The 16,481-nt window shown below is 39.9% G+C and overlaps 1 protein-coding gene across 5 annotated transcripts in view; it reads left to right on the top strand.

Annotated features, from left to right (window-relative positions):
* The first annotated feature begins 1,334 nt into the window (after positions 1-1,334).
* AKAP7 (A-kinase anchoring protein 7) overlaps positions 1,335-16,481 on the top strand; it is a 147,776-nt gene continuing 132,629 nt past the window's right edge. For 2 of the 5 annotated variants that reach the window (XM_082730938.1, XM_082730939.1), the window contains exons 1-2: positions 1,338-2,024; positions 7,778-7,909. In XM_082730938.1, coding sequence (XP_082587064.1) covers positions 1,769-2,024; positions 7,778-7,909 — 388 coding nt within the window. In that variant the 5' untranslated portion in view covers positions 1,338-1,768. Of the gene's footprint in view, positions 2,025-7,777; positions 7,910-16,481 lie in introns of all 5 variants that reach the window. The other 3 variants (XM_082730937.1, XM_082730936.1, XM_082730935.1) reach the window with 3 other exon arrangements.

The raw sequence follows: 16,481 nt of genomic DNA, 5'->3' as shown, positions 1-16,481 counted from the left end.
GACTGCCTCTGCTTTCAGGTAGGTGGTGACTAGGAAATGTCTGGTAAATCTAGTAAGGCTCATTATGCCGGAATGAGTTACTTTTCTCTGCTTATAGGACGTCTACCTCTTCCCAAAGAGGGGAACATCTTTACAAACAGAAATTTATGTCACCTTCACAAAGTGAAATTTATGCCCTGCTTTCAGCATAAAGGTGGAGGGTAGAATTCTTTCAGTGTTGTTTCTCAATTGTTTCCAGCTCCACCAAATCTTAATGTCCAAGTGACATATTTTGGGGTAGCATATTCCATTCCCTTCAATATAGGTGTGGGGTTCTTTCCTTTTTTTTTCTTTTATTCTTTTTTAGCTTTTAGTTTGTTACTTATTGCAGATACTATCGTTTCTCAGTTATTAGGTGACCAGTTCCTTAAGAAAAAGACATCTTATTCACCTGCACAACCTCAGGGCAGCGAATGTTAGGGGAATCCGTTGTATCTCTCTAATCAGTCCATAATTGCTATGAGTGCGCAAATCATATACTCAACTTGTTAGAATCATCTTAGAATCACAGTAACAAGCTTTATTACTTCCTGTATATGGTCTTTATGTCAACTGTTGTGGTTGTGCCAAGGTCGTCTTCCCTTCCATTCCTATTCTAGAACGCAGTCAAGATCAGTCCAGTGGTCTTCACGAAATAGGCTACGTTAATTTGAGGGATGCACCCTATTTTTCTTACCGCATGGCTTCTTTGCACTTAAAAGTCCAGTAGAATTCTGTTGCAAGGTCAAGTCCCCCACTCTCCCACCCCCGCCAAATTAAGGAAGTTGTTTTCCCTCCCATTTTACTCATACCAGGGCTTTAATTTGCAAAGACCAGTTAGCTGGTTTCCATTTCTGGGCATAAAACCATTGTTAAAAATTCGAGACTCGCGCCTGGGTGGCTCAGTGGGTTAAGCCGCTGCTTTCGGCTCAGGTCATGATCTCAGGGTCCTGGGATTGAGTCCCGCATCGGGCTCTCTGCTCAGCAGGGAGCCTGCTTCCTCCTCTCTCTCTCTCTCTGCCTGCCTCTGCCTACTTGTGATCTCTGTCTGTCAAATGAATAAATAAAAAATCTTAAAAAAAAAAAATTCGAGACTCTGCCATGATTTGACTTTTTTTTTTTTTTAAAGATTTTATTTATTTATCAGAGAGAGAGAGAGGAGCAAGTGAGCACAGGCAGACAGAGTGGAAAGCAGAGGCAGAGGGAGAAGCAGGCTCCCTGCCGAGCAAGGAGCCCGATGTGGGACTCGATCCCAGGACGCTGGGATCATGACCTGAGCCGAAGGCAGCTGCTTAACCAACTGAGCCACCCAGGCGTCCCACGATTTGACTTTTTAAAAACAACAACAAAATAAGACGTCTAATTCTACAGATGGACATGGTCTCCTTCTTGTACATCTCGCTCTTTCCAAATATTTTCTCGTCAGACCTGTTTTGAAAGCTCTTTGCACTAGACATGGATCCTTAGAAGACCACGAGCCGTGGATGCTTGCAGGCAGGTCCCAATCTCCCTCTCATCTTAAACGTGGGGCGGGAAATAAGAGGCCCGCCAAAGGCCGCAGGAGGCCTCCCGGTCGGCAGACCGGCCGGCTACCGTGCACCGCGAGGCAGAAAGGCGCCCCCAGCTCTCCGCGGCGTCCTCTCTGCCCTCCCCGCGCGGGGCTGGCGTCGCAGGCCCCAATCCGGGTACCGCCCGCGAGTCGGCCGGCCCCTTCCGCCGCCGCCGCCGCCCCCAGGCGCCAGGTCTGAGCATGCAGCTCCCCCGGGCGCTGCGGCTCTGGGGGCTCGGCGCCTCCGCCGGCCGGCTCGCCGGGGCCCGAGCCTCGGTCGCCCCCCGCGGCCACCGCCCCCTTCCCCGCCCCCGCGCTCCGCCCGCGCGCCCGCGGCCCCGCCCCGGTGTCCGCCTCCGCTTAGCGCCGGGCTTCGGGCGGCAGCACCTGGCCGCCGCCGCCGCCAGCCCAGACGCGCAGTCCGCTAGCGCCGCCGCCATGGAGTGCCCCGGAGCCGGTGAGCCCGGGCTGCCGAGCGGGCCGGGTGGGGCGGCCGAAGCCGGGGCCTGGGCCTCCCCGCTCAGCGCTCGGCCTCGGGGAGGGCCGGGCCTCGCCGCCCCGCCGGCGACTCCCCAGCGCGGGGCGCACGACCTCACGCCCGGCGCGCTCGAGGTGTCCTCTCCGTCCGTGCCGGCGGGACTCGGGGCCGCGCCGAGGAACCCCGCGCATTGCGGCGTGCTCGGGGCTGCCCGGAGCCCAGCGTCCTGGCGCGCGCGCTTTTGGTGTGGCGGGAGGCGAGGGGTGCAAACCTGCCCCAAGTTTCACTTTTGTTTCCCCCTTTCTGATCTTGTGACCTTCACTTCTAGTTTCAAGGCCCCTCCACCGTGGTGTTTGTGTGGTCAACGAAACCCAGAAAAATCTCGGTTTTCATGGTCTGCCCCAGACCTTAAAGGTCTGAACCACCGCGCTGTTTCATTTAGAATTTTATTCTAGGTGTGGAAATGACCTCTTTTAAACTGGCGCCAAATCTGTAGGAGGGCCCAGAATTCATGTCCAGCTTAGGTCGGCATTACTGTGAACGGAACTATATGGGTAGAGCTAGTGAGGGGTTAGGCTTGGGGTGAAAGGGACCAAAAAACCAATTAGGGAAAAGACGCTCATCTGCGAGACTTTTTGTAATATAAATGCATACAAAGAGAGCCTAAAAAATGTTGATATGTACGACATGATAGCCGCTAACGAATAGAAATATGTGTACAGTCATTATGGGAACGAATGATTAAGACTTGTGGGTGGGTGGGGAGGGCGTAGGGAGTGGGTGTGGGATTATCTGGGAGGAAGGAGACCCACATCCTGGCTCTGTGCTTCGTGTGTGGCCTTGAGTTCAGGATACTGGTAGCATTATCTAGGTCTTTTTCCCTCCTCATACTTGGTTGGCAAACTTTAAGATGTTTTTGGAGTTTACTGCCTTCCTATGTCGCTTTTCACCCAGTATTAACTTATTTTGTCCATTTCTTTCTAGTAGTGGATTGTATTTTTTGTTCTCTTTTTACGAAGAGGAAACCAAAGCTGACTTGTTGATTATCACAGAGCTCAACACTTAACCTAGATGTGAGATGCTACTGTTTTTAGTGGCTAAGCCCGCACTAGCATGGGTTGTAGTGACCCTTTCCATTGGTTCTTGGAGAATACACCTGTCAGATATACCTAGTAGAGCGAACAGAAGAGTCTTGCTTAAGTCACAATTGTTATCCAAATAGGAAATTTGCATTTTATGTGACAAAAGGCAAACTAACTGTCCTTTTTTTCTGGTCTGTTGGCCTGTCTTTAATACAGTCATTTGCTGAAGTGCACATATATTTGAATATGACTGTATACTTAATGTACATTTTTATAATGTTTTAAATGCATGCATTAATTCTTTTTATGAAAGTAATATTCTATTTCAAATATTTGAATAGCAGAACGAGGAAAAATACAAATATATCGAGTTCAGCTACATCAGCATTCAGAAATAATTGATATCCTTTAGGCTTTGTCTATATAACTGTAATGACAGAAGATACGCAGTATTTGCTTTTTGAAAAGTGAGCATTTGTTATCAACTGTTTTTGGTTGCCACCGTCTTCATAGCCATTATTTGTAGTTGTCATCAGAGTGAGTATGCTTTATTTATTTCCCTGTTATTGGGCCTTTAAGTTGTTGCACCTTAAATAAAGCTGTGGTGAGTCTAGGTCAGCATATGTGATAGATACAGATATATTAGTAAGAGGAACATTTTCATAGCTCCTGACCTATTTCCAGTGGTTTTTTTTTTTTTTTTTGAAAGGATTCCCTGAGTTTATGCTTCATAAACTACGTATGTTGAGAGGCAGTGGGATGTGTTGCCAGAAAAAGAAGTTAAGACAGTTGAGTGACAGGATGCAAATTTCAGACCCAAACTTAGTTATAACCTTGGGCAAGTTACTTTGGCTAGTCTGTCAAAACAGTAAGTTAATAGTACCTCCCTGATAGCATGGTTGTATGGATTAAATGAATCATTATCTATAAAGTGCTTCCAGCTCTGCCCATTGTTACTACATGCTCAGGTGTTAGCTGTTGTTTTATTGGGAGTTGTGCAAAAGATGGAATTTTATTTTGACTATAGTTAGACCACATTTTAAGTACTCAATATGACCATTTTATGGTTTAAATGCTTTATTTAAGAGTAAGTTATTAAAGGCAGTTTTTCAAAAGCAAAATACTTCCAGCTTTTGTAGAAAGAAAGTGTAATTATGATAGATGTCTTTAAGTTGTGTCTGTCACCTTTGCCCAAACATTGGAGTTTAGAGACCTGGAGGAAGGCTTCCAGATTTGAACTCTGTTGAGAAACATTGCTCTGGAGAATGACCAGCAATTTTTTTGAAGAGTTATTTTGAAGTGGCATTCTCTTTTTTTTCTGAGTTAATAATTCATATCTATAAAAATTATTTCTATTATTCTGTAGTTTCATGGAACAAAATTTGTATTTCAAGTTCTAGACTGTTGATTTTGACATAACATTGTATTCAAAATTTACAAATGTTTTATTTCACAAGAGGGAGAATGATATTGAGCAAGTACTAGTACAACTCACTTTTAACTTTTTATGTCAAATGGAATAGTAGTACCTTATCTTCATCATCCTGTGAACATGAGAATCTGTGATGTACTGAAGTTGCCATTTAAAACGCCAGGAATTAGTTTTTCTTGGGTTTAAAATAGCTGTACTGCAGTGTAACTTGAGTGATTATTAACCACTCTCAAATGTGTGCTTATTCAGTGCAAATGTATTGATCACCACCTGGGAGCTGAACGCTACTAGGCATGGAACCAAATGAAGATAAGACGTGGCACTTAAGGAGCTTAGAATGGGGGACCATACTTATCAGTGGGGGAGTGATTATGAAAGGCCCCCTTTCCCCTTGAGAAGTGTCCCAGATTGGGTGGTAAGCTATATGATCACTTTAACTTAGTGTCTGATGGAGAAGACTGACAAATGGACACCTGCAAGATGTGTTTGTGCTGTGACTGGAGGAAGCACTAGGTCCTGGGAAGGAGATGGGATTACCTCACTTCACTCTGAGCTGGGGATCAGGAAAGTTTTCCCTAGCAAGAAACATTCGATCTGAGTTTTTACTTTTAAGTTGATTATTCTCAACTGTTAACATAATCTCTTGGTCTGGTGAAGAATCAAGATATGGAAGACATGAAAAGGGATCTTTGGGAGCATTGATTTTCAGACTTCCTTTGTGCATTAGAATCACCTTGAGAGGCTTTAAGAAAATACCAGTAGCTGCCCTGATCTCCAGAGATTCCAATTTGGTTGACTTGGAGTGGGACCCAGACATTGGTAATTTTAAAAAGCCCCAGATGATACTAAAGTGCAGCCAGGATTTAGAATTTTTCAGCTAGAACAACAATGTCATCTAGGAGAGGAGATAGGGAGTGGGGCCTGGAGAGTTCATATGAATTGCCTGGGATCACAGTTGGTGAGGTGTGGTGCAGTACACAGCACTAACATATCTGCCTCTTAATTTCTGGCACCAAACCCTTTCTGTTAAACAGCCATCTTGCCTTGCTTCATTATCCTGATGCCACTGTTGTCACCAATGATCATTGCCCCTTCATTGATTCTGCTTTTGGCATAACCAGAGTGACCCACCTAGCACTTGTTCTCTAACTATGGGTTAATGGAGCTCAAGATAAACTAAAAGTATTTTAATAACTTTTTTTCATTTAAAAAATGACAAAATTTAATTCATCATGCCATTCAGGTCTCCCTTTTGCCTTCACAGAAGTCAGCCTCATAGGCCATTCCATGTATTGCCAAGAGCCCAGTATGTTCCCGAGGGGCACAGGGACTTTAGAGCTCCAATTGAAATGTCGGTGGTAATGGGCCAGTTTCGTATCACTGAGTTCTTTTTTTCCCTCCAGTTTTATTGAGATGCAATTGACAAATATAAGTGCATATATTTAAAGTATACAGTGCGATGATTTTATATAAGTATATGCTGTGAGATGATTATCACAGTTAGTTAACATCCATCACCTCATAGTTACTTTTTTTTTGTGAGAATGCTTAAGGTCTACTTTCTCAGCATGTTTCAGGTGTATAGTGCAGTATTAATTACAGTAACCATGCTGTGCATTAAATCTTAAGCACTTAATAAGTAATAAGTTCTTAGATTAAGAATATAATAGAGAAAAACAGAAGTTGGGTTTATTTTATTTTCTGATTTTTATTAAGCTTTGTGTATTTAACTGGCTAAATATTCTTTGTTGCTACCTTTTCAAATGTAAGCTTCATAAAGGTGTAAGCTTCGAAAGGTCATAAAGGTCAGTGTTGATTCTTTATGAATAGCTACAAGTGCCTGAAGTTACAAGATACATATTGATGTATTAAAGTTTTTGTTTAGGTATAAACTGCATTTATATTTTTCAGTGCAAACATAAAAATAGAAACATTTACTTGTTCTCACATATTTCAAATAGTTGTAATTCTGTGACTAGTCTTATAGTAAACTAATATTTGTTGAACACTTATGTGCCAGGCACTCATACTTGATAAATAAATAGTATCATTATTAAGAATGTACTGTTACTCTTTTGGTTTGTTATAATATGGAACATGACTAATTGATATATAAATCTTTTTGTTGTTTTTTTCTTGCTTTTATCTAGAAAATGTATTTGCGTGTGTGTGTGTGTGTGTGTGTGTGTGTGTGTGTGTAATAGGTGAGATCATTCAAAAGGCAATAAAAATTTAGGTTTTTTGATATACATGTTAACTCTTTCATGATAGTTACTATGTTGTAAGCCATATTCTTAATGGAGTGTGATTTTTAGGTATTATGTTTGAAAATAGAGGGTTACAACAGAAGGAATTTTATGACTTCATTAATATCTTTAATGGTAAATTAGTCTTAGTAAATACATAGAGTAAAAATTATACAATTATCCCAAGATTTTGTTCAGTCCTAGTTTAGACAACAATTATGTTCTTTCAATAAAAGCATGGAAAATAATGGTACTGGGACGACCACCTACTGATACATTTAGTAATTAATTTTATCAGTTTAAAAGACACCCTTGTTACCTTAACCTCCACCCAAGGTATGTGACTGTTCCACCCATAACTAGAAAACAAAGGCCAAATTTGAAATATCACTTTAATATTAGCAAACGTCCTTAGGAAGGCTGTCAGGGAAACTGTAAAATCTTTTGCTTTTTAATCATTGACTTTCTAGGAAAGCATATTTAGAACCATGCATAATTAGAGTCATGAATTTCCAATATTAATAATGGAGAGAAGAAATTTAAAAATCTTTATTGAAAAAAATAAAGGTCAGAACTTGTACAAATGAAAACATATATGTGATATTGTTAAAAATGTAAAGGAGATTGACAAAACTTTGTGGATTTGTTTTTTAAAAGTATGTGGATAAAAGTAATAGTTTTAGAGTTAACAAAATACAGTTATAAAAATTCTTAGGGATTGTTGATTAACTCAGTGTTCATCTAATCCCAAGTTGAATACTGTGATTCAGAAAATTATTAAAGCTGTTTAACATAAAAATACATTATAGAAATGTAGAATATGGTATAAATAATGTTTATATAGCTTTATAATATATTTGAATAGAAGTATCATTTCACTACAGATGTTAATTTATATTGAATTCAGTTGACTTGTTTTAGTTTAGGATATAATTTTAAAAAATAAATAATATATTTTTCTTTTTGATAAAGGAGGAATAAATTCCAGTGAGTATGAAAATGTATCAAGAGAAAAGGAAACGTCAGAAGAATTTGAAGCTAACGCTATGGCTTCTCTGATAGACATGCCATTTGCCACTATAGACATTAAAGACGATTGTGGAAGTAAGTACTGAAAGTGAGACTGATGTGCCTATTATCCAGGTTACTTGTGAACAGAAAACAGGGAAAAACACCAATGTATTCTGCAAATGTTTACTGACTGTATGCTCTGTGCCACTTACTTTGCAGTTTTAGGAAGAACCTTGATATGATTTGAAAAAAGTTTTATCTTGACTGGGTTCTATAACTGGAGGAGCCATAAGAGATTAGTTCAGTCTCCCCCAGTGTGGGGTGCTGTCTTACAAGGAACATCTAGTCCAGGTGGCAGAAGGGGCTGGACTGGCTGGGCTTCCAGGTCCCTCGCCTGCCTCCGTGGATCTAAACTCCATCTTTTTGGGATCCTCATTTACTCTCAGTGTTTAGCTTGCATTTTGAACAATAAAGCCTGGCGGTCGTTTGAAAAAAAAAAAATTAGTTCTATCTCTTCATTTCTAAGAAAAAGATGAGACTCAAGAAGTTAATTAGGTAAATTTACGCGATTGCATTCGATTCCTGGTTTTGGCTCAGGTCATGATCTCAGGGTTGTGGGATCAAGCCCCCCCTTTGGGTCAGCTCTCAGGGTGGAGTCGGCTTGAGAATCTGTCCCGCTCCATCTGCACCCCCCTTTGCACGCAAGTGCTCTCTCTCAAAAAAATCTCTCTATTTTTTTTTAAAGGAAAGAATTGCTTACAGAATCTGTGATTTCTGATTCATTAGTCCTCTGAACAGCTATGATCTTGGGAGACAAAGGCTGTATATGATGCTGTGGGCTCCCATGGGGAGAGGATGTATCAGAGAGGCATCTAGCCTGGATATGGGGTGGTGGGTGTCCTAGAAGCCTTCCTGGAGGTTTGATAAGAATAAATGCCTGAACTCTCCAAGGTTCTTTCCTCTATACTATCTGTCCTTATACTTAACTAATCCTCTGTATTTTCTATGGAATGATGAAAAAAGTAAAGATTCTTTTATTTTGAGCGCATAAAATGAATATATCTATCAAACACAATCACTTCTTTCTGATTTCATTACTTTCTCTAATTTGAGTGTAAAATAAAGAAGACTTTTACTACATGCCTATGATGAGCCTTTCCCATCCAACCTTCCCGCCTCTGAGCCCCATTCCTATCTGAATCATTCCCATTGGAATGCTCTTAAGTTAAGCCGAAACAAGCGGTAAACTTGTTCACCGTGCCAGCCCTATGTACTTGGAACTTGACATACCTGATGCAGAGCTTATCTATTTGAACAGACCGCTTCTAATTGGGACTGACCACAAGCTACCCCAAGAATCCCCGGGAACAAATACTATTTCTGAAGCTGCTGTATTATAACTCCTCTGGTGAGGACAAACAGTGGCTACTACAACCAGGAAGAAGGAAGTGGGTGTGTTTGTGGCTCTGTACTCCTTTCCTCCTCTGAATGGTCTAGCTGCTGCTTCAGAGGATGGACATTGGGAAGATTGGCCAACGCTGTATACAAATAGAATCTCTTCTCTGTAGTATAGGTTATATTTATTATTAAAGAGGTATTATCTGGAGTAAGTCTGGCTCAGGTCAGTCTGCACAAATCCATTTCTCGCTGTATGGTATACTACTTTTCCATAGTTCAGTCTTTTTTTTTTTTTAAGATTTTATTTATTTATTTGAGAGACAGAATGAGTGAGAGCGGGAGTGTGAGAGGGGCCGGTGTGAGAGGGGCCTGAGCAAGGATCCCAATGCAGGACCTGATCCTAGGATTCCAGGATCATGGCCTGAGCCAAAGACAGTCGCTTAACCGATTGAGCCACCCAGGCGCCCCAGTAGTTCAGTCTTTGTGAATAAGAGGTCTTTGTGTTTTAGTCTAGACGCCAAACCACGATGTACAATATTATTTTTGTGGGAAGATAGATTTCAAATTCCAAGCTCCAACTTATAGTCAGTATGGTATGAAAGAAACAGAAAACTTATGTTCTGAGTTTTGGTTATTTCATTTTCTACTCATGTAACCTTGGACACTTAAACTGTATGAGCTGGGCTTTTCAACTGTGAACCTGTGGGTAAGTTCCTCCTGTTTCTCCTGTTTACCTCAGATGAGAGGAGGTAATGTGTGTAAGAGGTCAATTAAACTGTAAAATAATGCACAAATGCTATTTATAAAAGCTTTGAAATATATCTCTTAGTTATTTGGGGACAACTTGTTCTGACTCATTTTTACAATAACATTTATTAAGACACGAGAAACAAATACTAAAATTTTTTGCCAACTAGAAGCTACTAACTAGTTTTTATGAAATGAGATTTTTTTTTTTTAAAGATTTTATTTATTTATTTGACGGAGAGAGAGATCACAAGTAGGCGGAGAGGCAGGCAGAGAGAGGGGGAAGCAGGTTCCCTCCTGTACAGAGAACCTGACACGGGGCTCCATCCCAGGACCCTGAGATCATAACCTGAGCTGAAGGCAGAGGCTTAACCCACAGAGCCACCAGGCACTCCAAAAACTGGGAGTTTTGTTGTCAACCTTTAAACTTAAGAGAGATATAGTGTTTGTATCCAAAACACAAGAGAACTGGTTTGTGGCCTGAATGGACTTAATGTGGCTTTCTCTTACATTTAGTAACAAGGAATATTAATCAATTTACTGGACTGTGGTAGACAACAACCTTAAAATTCTCAAGTTGCTGGTTGTTGCCTTTGGTTCTTTCAGTTTCCTTTGGTGGGTGGAAATTGTGAGTTAACTGCCAAGAAATACTTGCTGATAGAAACGCTGGCAGAGTGATGAGGAAAGTCGTGCTAACAAGAACGTCGTGGGAAGGAGAAGCCTTGCCAGTAAGAAAACTCCTCCCCAAATGCTTAGTTCCTAGTGTCTTAGTTGCCAACTGTGTTACCTTTATTGTGGGTGCTGCATCATTATTAGGTGTGGTCTGGCTGGTTGAAATGGGTCTTTGCATTTTTTGTTAGTTTTGTTTTTGAGGAGAGACTATTTTATAGAATTATTTGTTAGAATATAAAATGTATTTTGGGGTGCCTGGGGTGGCTCATGCAGTTAAACATCTGACTCTTAATCTCAGGTCTTGATATCAAGGTTGGGAGTTCAAGCCCTGCATTGGACTCCCTGCTGGGCATGGAGCCTACTTAAAAAAAAAAAGAATATAAAATGTATTAGAATATTATGTTGAATTAAATATGTAGAATTATATATGCTGGAATATAAATAGACACACTGGAAATAAAATATCCTAATTTGTGCATGAAAAAATCTCTTTGAAATATTGAAGAAGCCATACAACCTGAGCCACATGTTCTGGCTCAATAGGTTGAACATGTTCTGGGGGAAAGTGTAATGTTTATGAGTTGTTGACCTTGGCCTGGATGGGTCTGTTCTCTTCACAAGGTGGAAGGGACATTGGTCAGTTGGTTAGAAACCTAGCCAGTCATCCAGAGAAATGCTTAGATTTGCTGTTAGTCTTGCCTCTGAACATTGAATGAGAGTCTACAATGAAGAGTCATTCTCCTGCTGGTGGGAATACCTTAGTGTGCTTTCCATGGAGAATAAATCTGTGGAGAACTTTAGTTTAATTGACTCAGTTCTCTCCAGAGAATCATAGTCTTGATAATAGTGATCATGCCACATTTAAATCAAGATAGAAAATAAAATATTTGAGTGATTTTTTTTAAGTCATATATGTGGAATTCAAGTCTTATATCATAGTTACAATTCTTATTTTACCTCATATAGAATTCTACCCTTGTAATTATTGGAGATTTTAAAAATGTGGAAGATTATTATTTTTTTACTTATTAGCTAATACCATTAAGTTGTATTTTAAAAAATACTTTAACTCTTAAATATTTTAAAATATCTTTTTTTTAATATAATTTTTTATTCAACTGAAATCTACCTTTCCCTGAAAGATTTTTTTAGAGAAAAATGTATCAAATAAAGATTGAATCTCAATATCTGGTATAGTAAGTGATTATCCAGAGTCAGTTTCAACTTTTTTTTTATTTATTTGAGGGAGAGAGTGCACGTGTAAATGTAGGGAGAGGGGCAGCAGGAAAGGGAAAGATTATCTCAAGCAGATTCCTGCTAAATGTGGTCCTTGATGCAGGGCTCAGACTCACAACCCTGAGATAATGACTTGAGGTTTAAAATCAAGAGTTGAATGCTTAACCAATGGAACTACCCCAGTGCCCCTGCTTTTTAAAATTAAAAAAAAAATTTTTTTTTTAATGTAATCTCTATACCCAACATGGGGCTTGAGTCCATGACCCCCAAGATCAAGAGTTGCTTGCTCTACCTACTGAGCCAGCCAGGCACCCCTCCTGAATCGATTTTAATAAAGGATAAATTGGGGGTGCCTGGCTGGCTCAGTTAGAAGAGCATGTGACTCTGATCTCAGGGTCATGGGTCTGATCCCTTTGTTGGGTGTAAAGATTACTAATAAAATAAAATAAACTTAAAGAAAGGTAAATTAGGGCACCTGGGTGGCTCAGTGGGTTAAGCCTCTGCCTTCGGCTCTGGTCATGATCTCAGGGTCCTGGGATCAAGCCCTGCATCGGGGTCCCTGCTTGGCAGGAACCCTGCTTCTCCCTATCCCACTCCTCCTGCTTGCGTTCCCTCTCTCACTGTGTCTCTCTCTGCCAAATAAATAAATAAAATCTTTAAAAAAAAAAAGGTAAATTATATTCTATGTCATCTCTGATTGGGGAAGCATGGAGTATATAATCCAAATTTTTATGAAGGGGCTTAAGGCAAATATTTGTCTCAATACAAAGGTTTTATATCTTTTCCTTTAAACACATGTGTATACACACACAGGAAAACAAATAAAAAATTGGAAAAGCCCAATGAATACATTACTTCATTCAACATGCATGTACTGAGTATCTGCTGTGTAGCAGGTTCTCTTGATGCTGGGTAAAGGAGGTAGAAGATCAAAATCAGTCCGTACATAGATATTTGTAGAGTTATCCAACCTCAGAAGTATTAAAGGATCCATGTTAAAATATGATTGTAACTTATCAGATTGTCAGTATCTTTTTAAAACAATACTCAGTGATTTTAATGTCATGTCCACATTGTTTGTGACGATGTACTCTTTAAGTCCGTTTAGAATGGAGTTTGTTGGGGTTTCCAGCAATGTTCAGATGTGGGATAGACCCACTCAGGGATTCCCAATGTAAAAACATAGTCTTACATCCAGAAAAAAAATTATTCATAAATATATGTGTCACAGCGTCTTTTAAATAGTAAAGATAGGGGCACTTGGGTGGCTCACTGGGTTAAAGCCTCTGTCTTCGGCTCAGGTCATGATCTCAGGATCCTGGGATCGAGCCCCGTATCGGGCTCTCTGCTCAGTGGGAAGCCTGCTTCCTCCTCTCTCTCTGCCTGCCTCTCTACCTCCTTGTGTTATCTGTCAAATAAATAAATAAAATCTTTAAAAGAATAGTAAAAATATTGGGAAAAATACCCCACATGTCCAAGATTAGCAAGTGAGTGAACCAGTTAGACTAGTGCCTTAAATCACGTTATGAAAAGAATTTTTCTGAAAACTATCCTACAAGAAATATTTTCTACCTAAAATACAAAGTGAAAAAGTGGGGGAAAAAAGTATGGGTGTTTGTGTAAAATTGCATAAATACTTTATGTGACCTGTCACCAGAATTCATAGTGGTTGTGTTAATATAGTGGGTTTATGAGTAATTTTTGTTCCTTTCTCTAGTTTTCAAATTTTATGAATATTTTTTGTTCTTCTTATGAAAAAAATTACAATTAGCCAAACTGTGGAAAGAGTCCAAATGTCCATCATCTTATGAATGGTTATGGAATGGAATGGATAAAGAAGATGTGATATGTATATATATGTATATACAGATATATGTATATAATGGAATATTACTCAACCATCAAAAAGAATGAAATCTTGCCATTTGTAATGATGTGGATGGAGCTACAGTGTATTATGCTAAGAGAAAGAAGTCAGAGAAAGATGAATACTGGGCTCCCTGCTTCTCCTTCTACACTCCCCTGCTTGTGTTGCCTCTCTCACAGTGTGTCTCTCTGTCAAATGAATAGATAAAATCTCTAAAAAAGGAAGATGAATATGATTCCACTCATATGGGGAATTTAAGAAGCAAAACAGATGAACATATGGGAGAGGAAAAAAGAGAAGGAGGCAAACCATAAAAGAGACAAATTTTTAAAATATTTATTTGAGAGAGAGACAGAGAGAGCACACAAGCAGGAAGAGGGACAGAGGGACTAGCAGACTCGAAGCTGAGCAGGGAGCCCAAGTGAGGCTTAATCCCAGGACCCTGAGATCAGGACCTGAGCTAACACTGAATCAGACGCTTAAGTGACTGAGCCACCTAGGTGCCCCAGAGACTCTTAACTGTAGAGAACAAACTGAGGATTGATGATGGGAGGTGAGTGGAGGATAGGCTAGATGGGTGATGGATGTTAAGGAGGGTACTTGTTACGACGAGCACTGGGTGTTCTATGTAAGTAATGAATTCCTGAATTCTATTCCGGAAGCCAAATTGTACTGTGTGTTAACTAACGAGTTAAATAAGTAAAAATTTGAAAAGAAAAAAAATGGTGGGGGGCGCCTGGCTGGCTCAGTTGGTTAAGCAACTGCCTTTAGCTCAGGTCATGATTCTGGAGTCCCTAGATTGAGTCCCACATGGGGCTCCCTGCTCGGTGGGGAGTATGCTTCTCTCTCTGACCTCTTCCCTCCCATGCTCTCTTTCTGTCATTCTCATTCTCTCTCTCTCTCTCTCTCTCGCAAATAAATAAATAAAATATTAAAAAAAGAGAAAAACCTGGAAAAGAAAAAAATACAGTTAGAGTTTATAAATGTGCTTAAAAACTTGTTTTTAAACATGTAAGCTTCACTGATTCAGTAAATAGAGAGGTAGGTAAACTTATTCCTCTTGGATCTTGTCCACTAATGTTATTCCTAATAGTGTTGGACAGTGGTGGTTACAGCTACGGCTGTGGGGTCAGACTGGTAGGGTTTTACACTTTTTCTTAAAAAGGTTTTTTTGGGGTTATCTGGCTGGATCAGTTGGAAGAGCATATGACCCTTGATCTCAGGGTTGTGAGTTCAAGCTCCAGGTTGGGTGTAGAGCTTACTTAAAGAAATAAACAGGGGTGCCTGGGTGGCTCAGTGGGTTAAGCCACTGCCTTCGGCTCGGGTCATGATCTTAGGGTCCTGGGATCGAGTCCCGCATCGGGCTCTCTGCTCAGCGGAGGGCCTGCTTCCCTTCCTCTCTCTCTGCCTGCCTCTCTCCCTACTTGTGATCTCTCTCTGTCAAATAAATAAATAAAATCTAGAAAAAAAAGAGAAATAAACAGACTTAAAAAATTTTTTTGGAACTATAATTAACATACAACATTTTATTACTTTCATGTGTACAACATACAGATTGAACAATTCTGTACATTATTCTGTGCTCATCATGGTACATGTAGTCACCATCTGTTACCATACAACGTAATTATAATATTTTGACTCTGTTTCCTATGCTGTACTTTTCAACTCCATGATCTATTTATTTTATAACTGGAAGTTTGTACATCCTAATCATGTTTATCTGTTTCACCCATCCTCCCCTCCCCTCTGGCAGGCATCAGTTTGTTCTCTGTATTTAAGAGTCTGTTTTCCCTTTGTTTCTTTGTTCATTTGTTTTTTTACGTTTTTATACGTGTAAGTAAAATCATTATGCATGTAAGTAAAATAAGTAAAATCATGTAAGTAAAACTCTGTCTGACTTATTTCACTTAGCATAATATACTCTAGGTCCATCCACGTGGTTGTACATGGCAAGATCTCATTTTTTATAGGGCTGAGTAATACTCCATCATATGTGTGTGTGTGTATAACATCTTTTTTATCCATTCAGCTATCCATGGACACTTGGGTTGTTTTCATATCTTTGCTATTGTAAATAATGCTGCTATAAACATAGGGGTGCATATATTTTTGTATTAGCATTTTCATTTTCTTTGGATAAACACCCTCTGGTATCTGCATGTGGATTGAATGGAATTTCTATTTTTAAATTTTTAACGAGCCTCCCTACTCTTTTACACAGTGGTTGCACCAATCTACATTCCTACCAACAGTGCACGAGGGATCCTTTTTCTCCACATCCTTGCCAATACTTCTTATTTTTTGCCATTTTGATTCTAACCCTTCTGACAGGTGTGAGGTGATATCTCATTGTTGTTTTGATGTATAGTTACCTGATAGTGATCATGAGCATCGTTTCAAGTCTGTTGACCTCCTCTTTGTCTTGGAAAAATGTCTCTTCAGGTCCTCTGCCCATGTTTTAATTTTGTTGTTGTTGTTGTTGTTGGTCTTGAGTTGTTCATTGTATATTTTGGGTATTAACCCCTTACTGGATATATCATTTGCGGGTATCTTCTTCCATTTAGAGGGTTGATTTTTTCGTTTGTTGATGGTTTCCTTTGCTCTATGAAAGCTTTTTATTTTTGCTGTGATCCCAGTGGTTTATTTTTGCTTTTGATTCCCTTGCCTGAGGAGGCATTTAGAAAAATGTTGCTAAAGCCAGTGTCAAAGAGGTTACTGCCCATGTTTTCTTTTAGTTTTATG

The sequence above is a fragment of the Mustela nivalis genome, assembly GCF_964662115.1.
Source record: "Mustela nivalis genome assembly, chromosome: 5".
In the NCBI taxonomy this organism is placed as follows: Eukaryota; Metazoa; Chordata; class Mammalia; order Carnivora; family Mustelidae; genus Mustela; species Mustela nivalis.
This window is presented reverse-complemented; position numbering and strand designations above follow the sequence as displayed.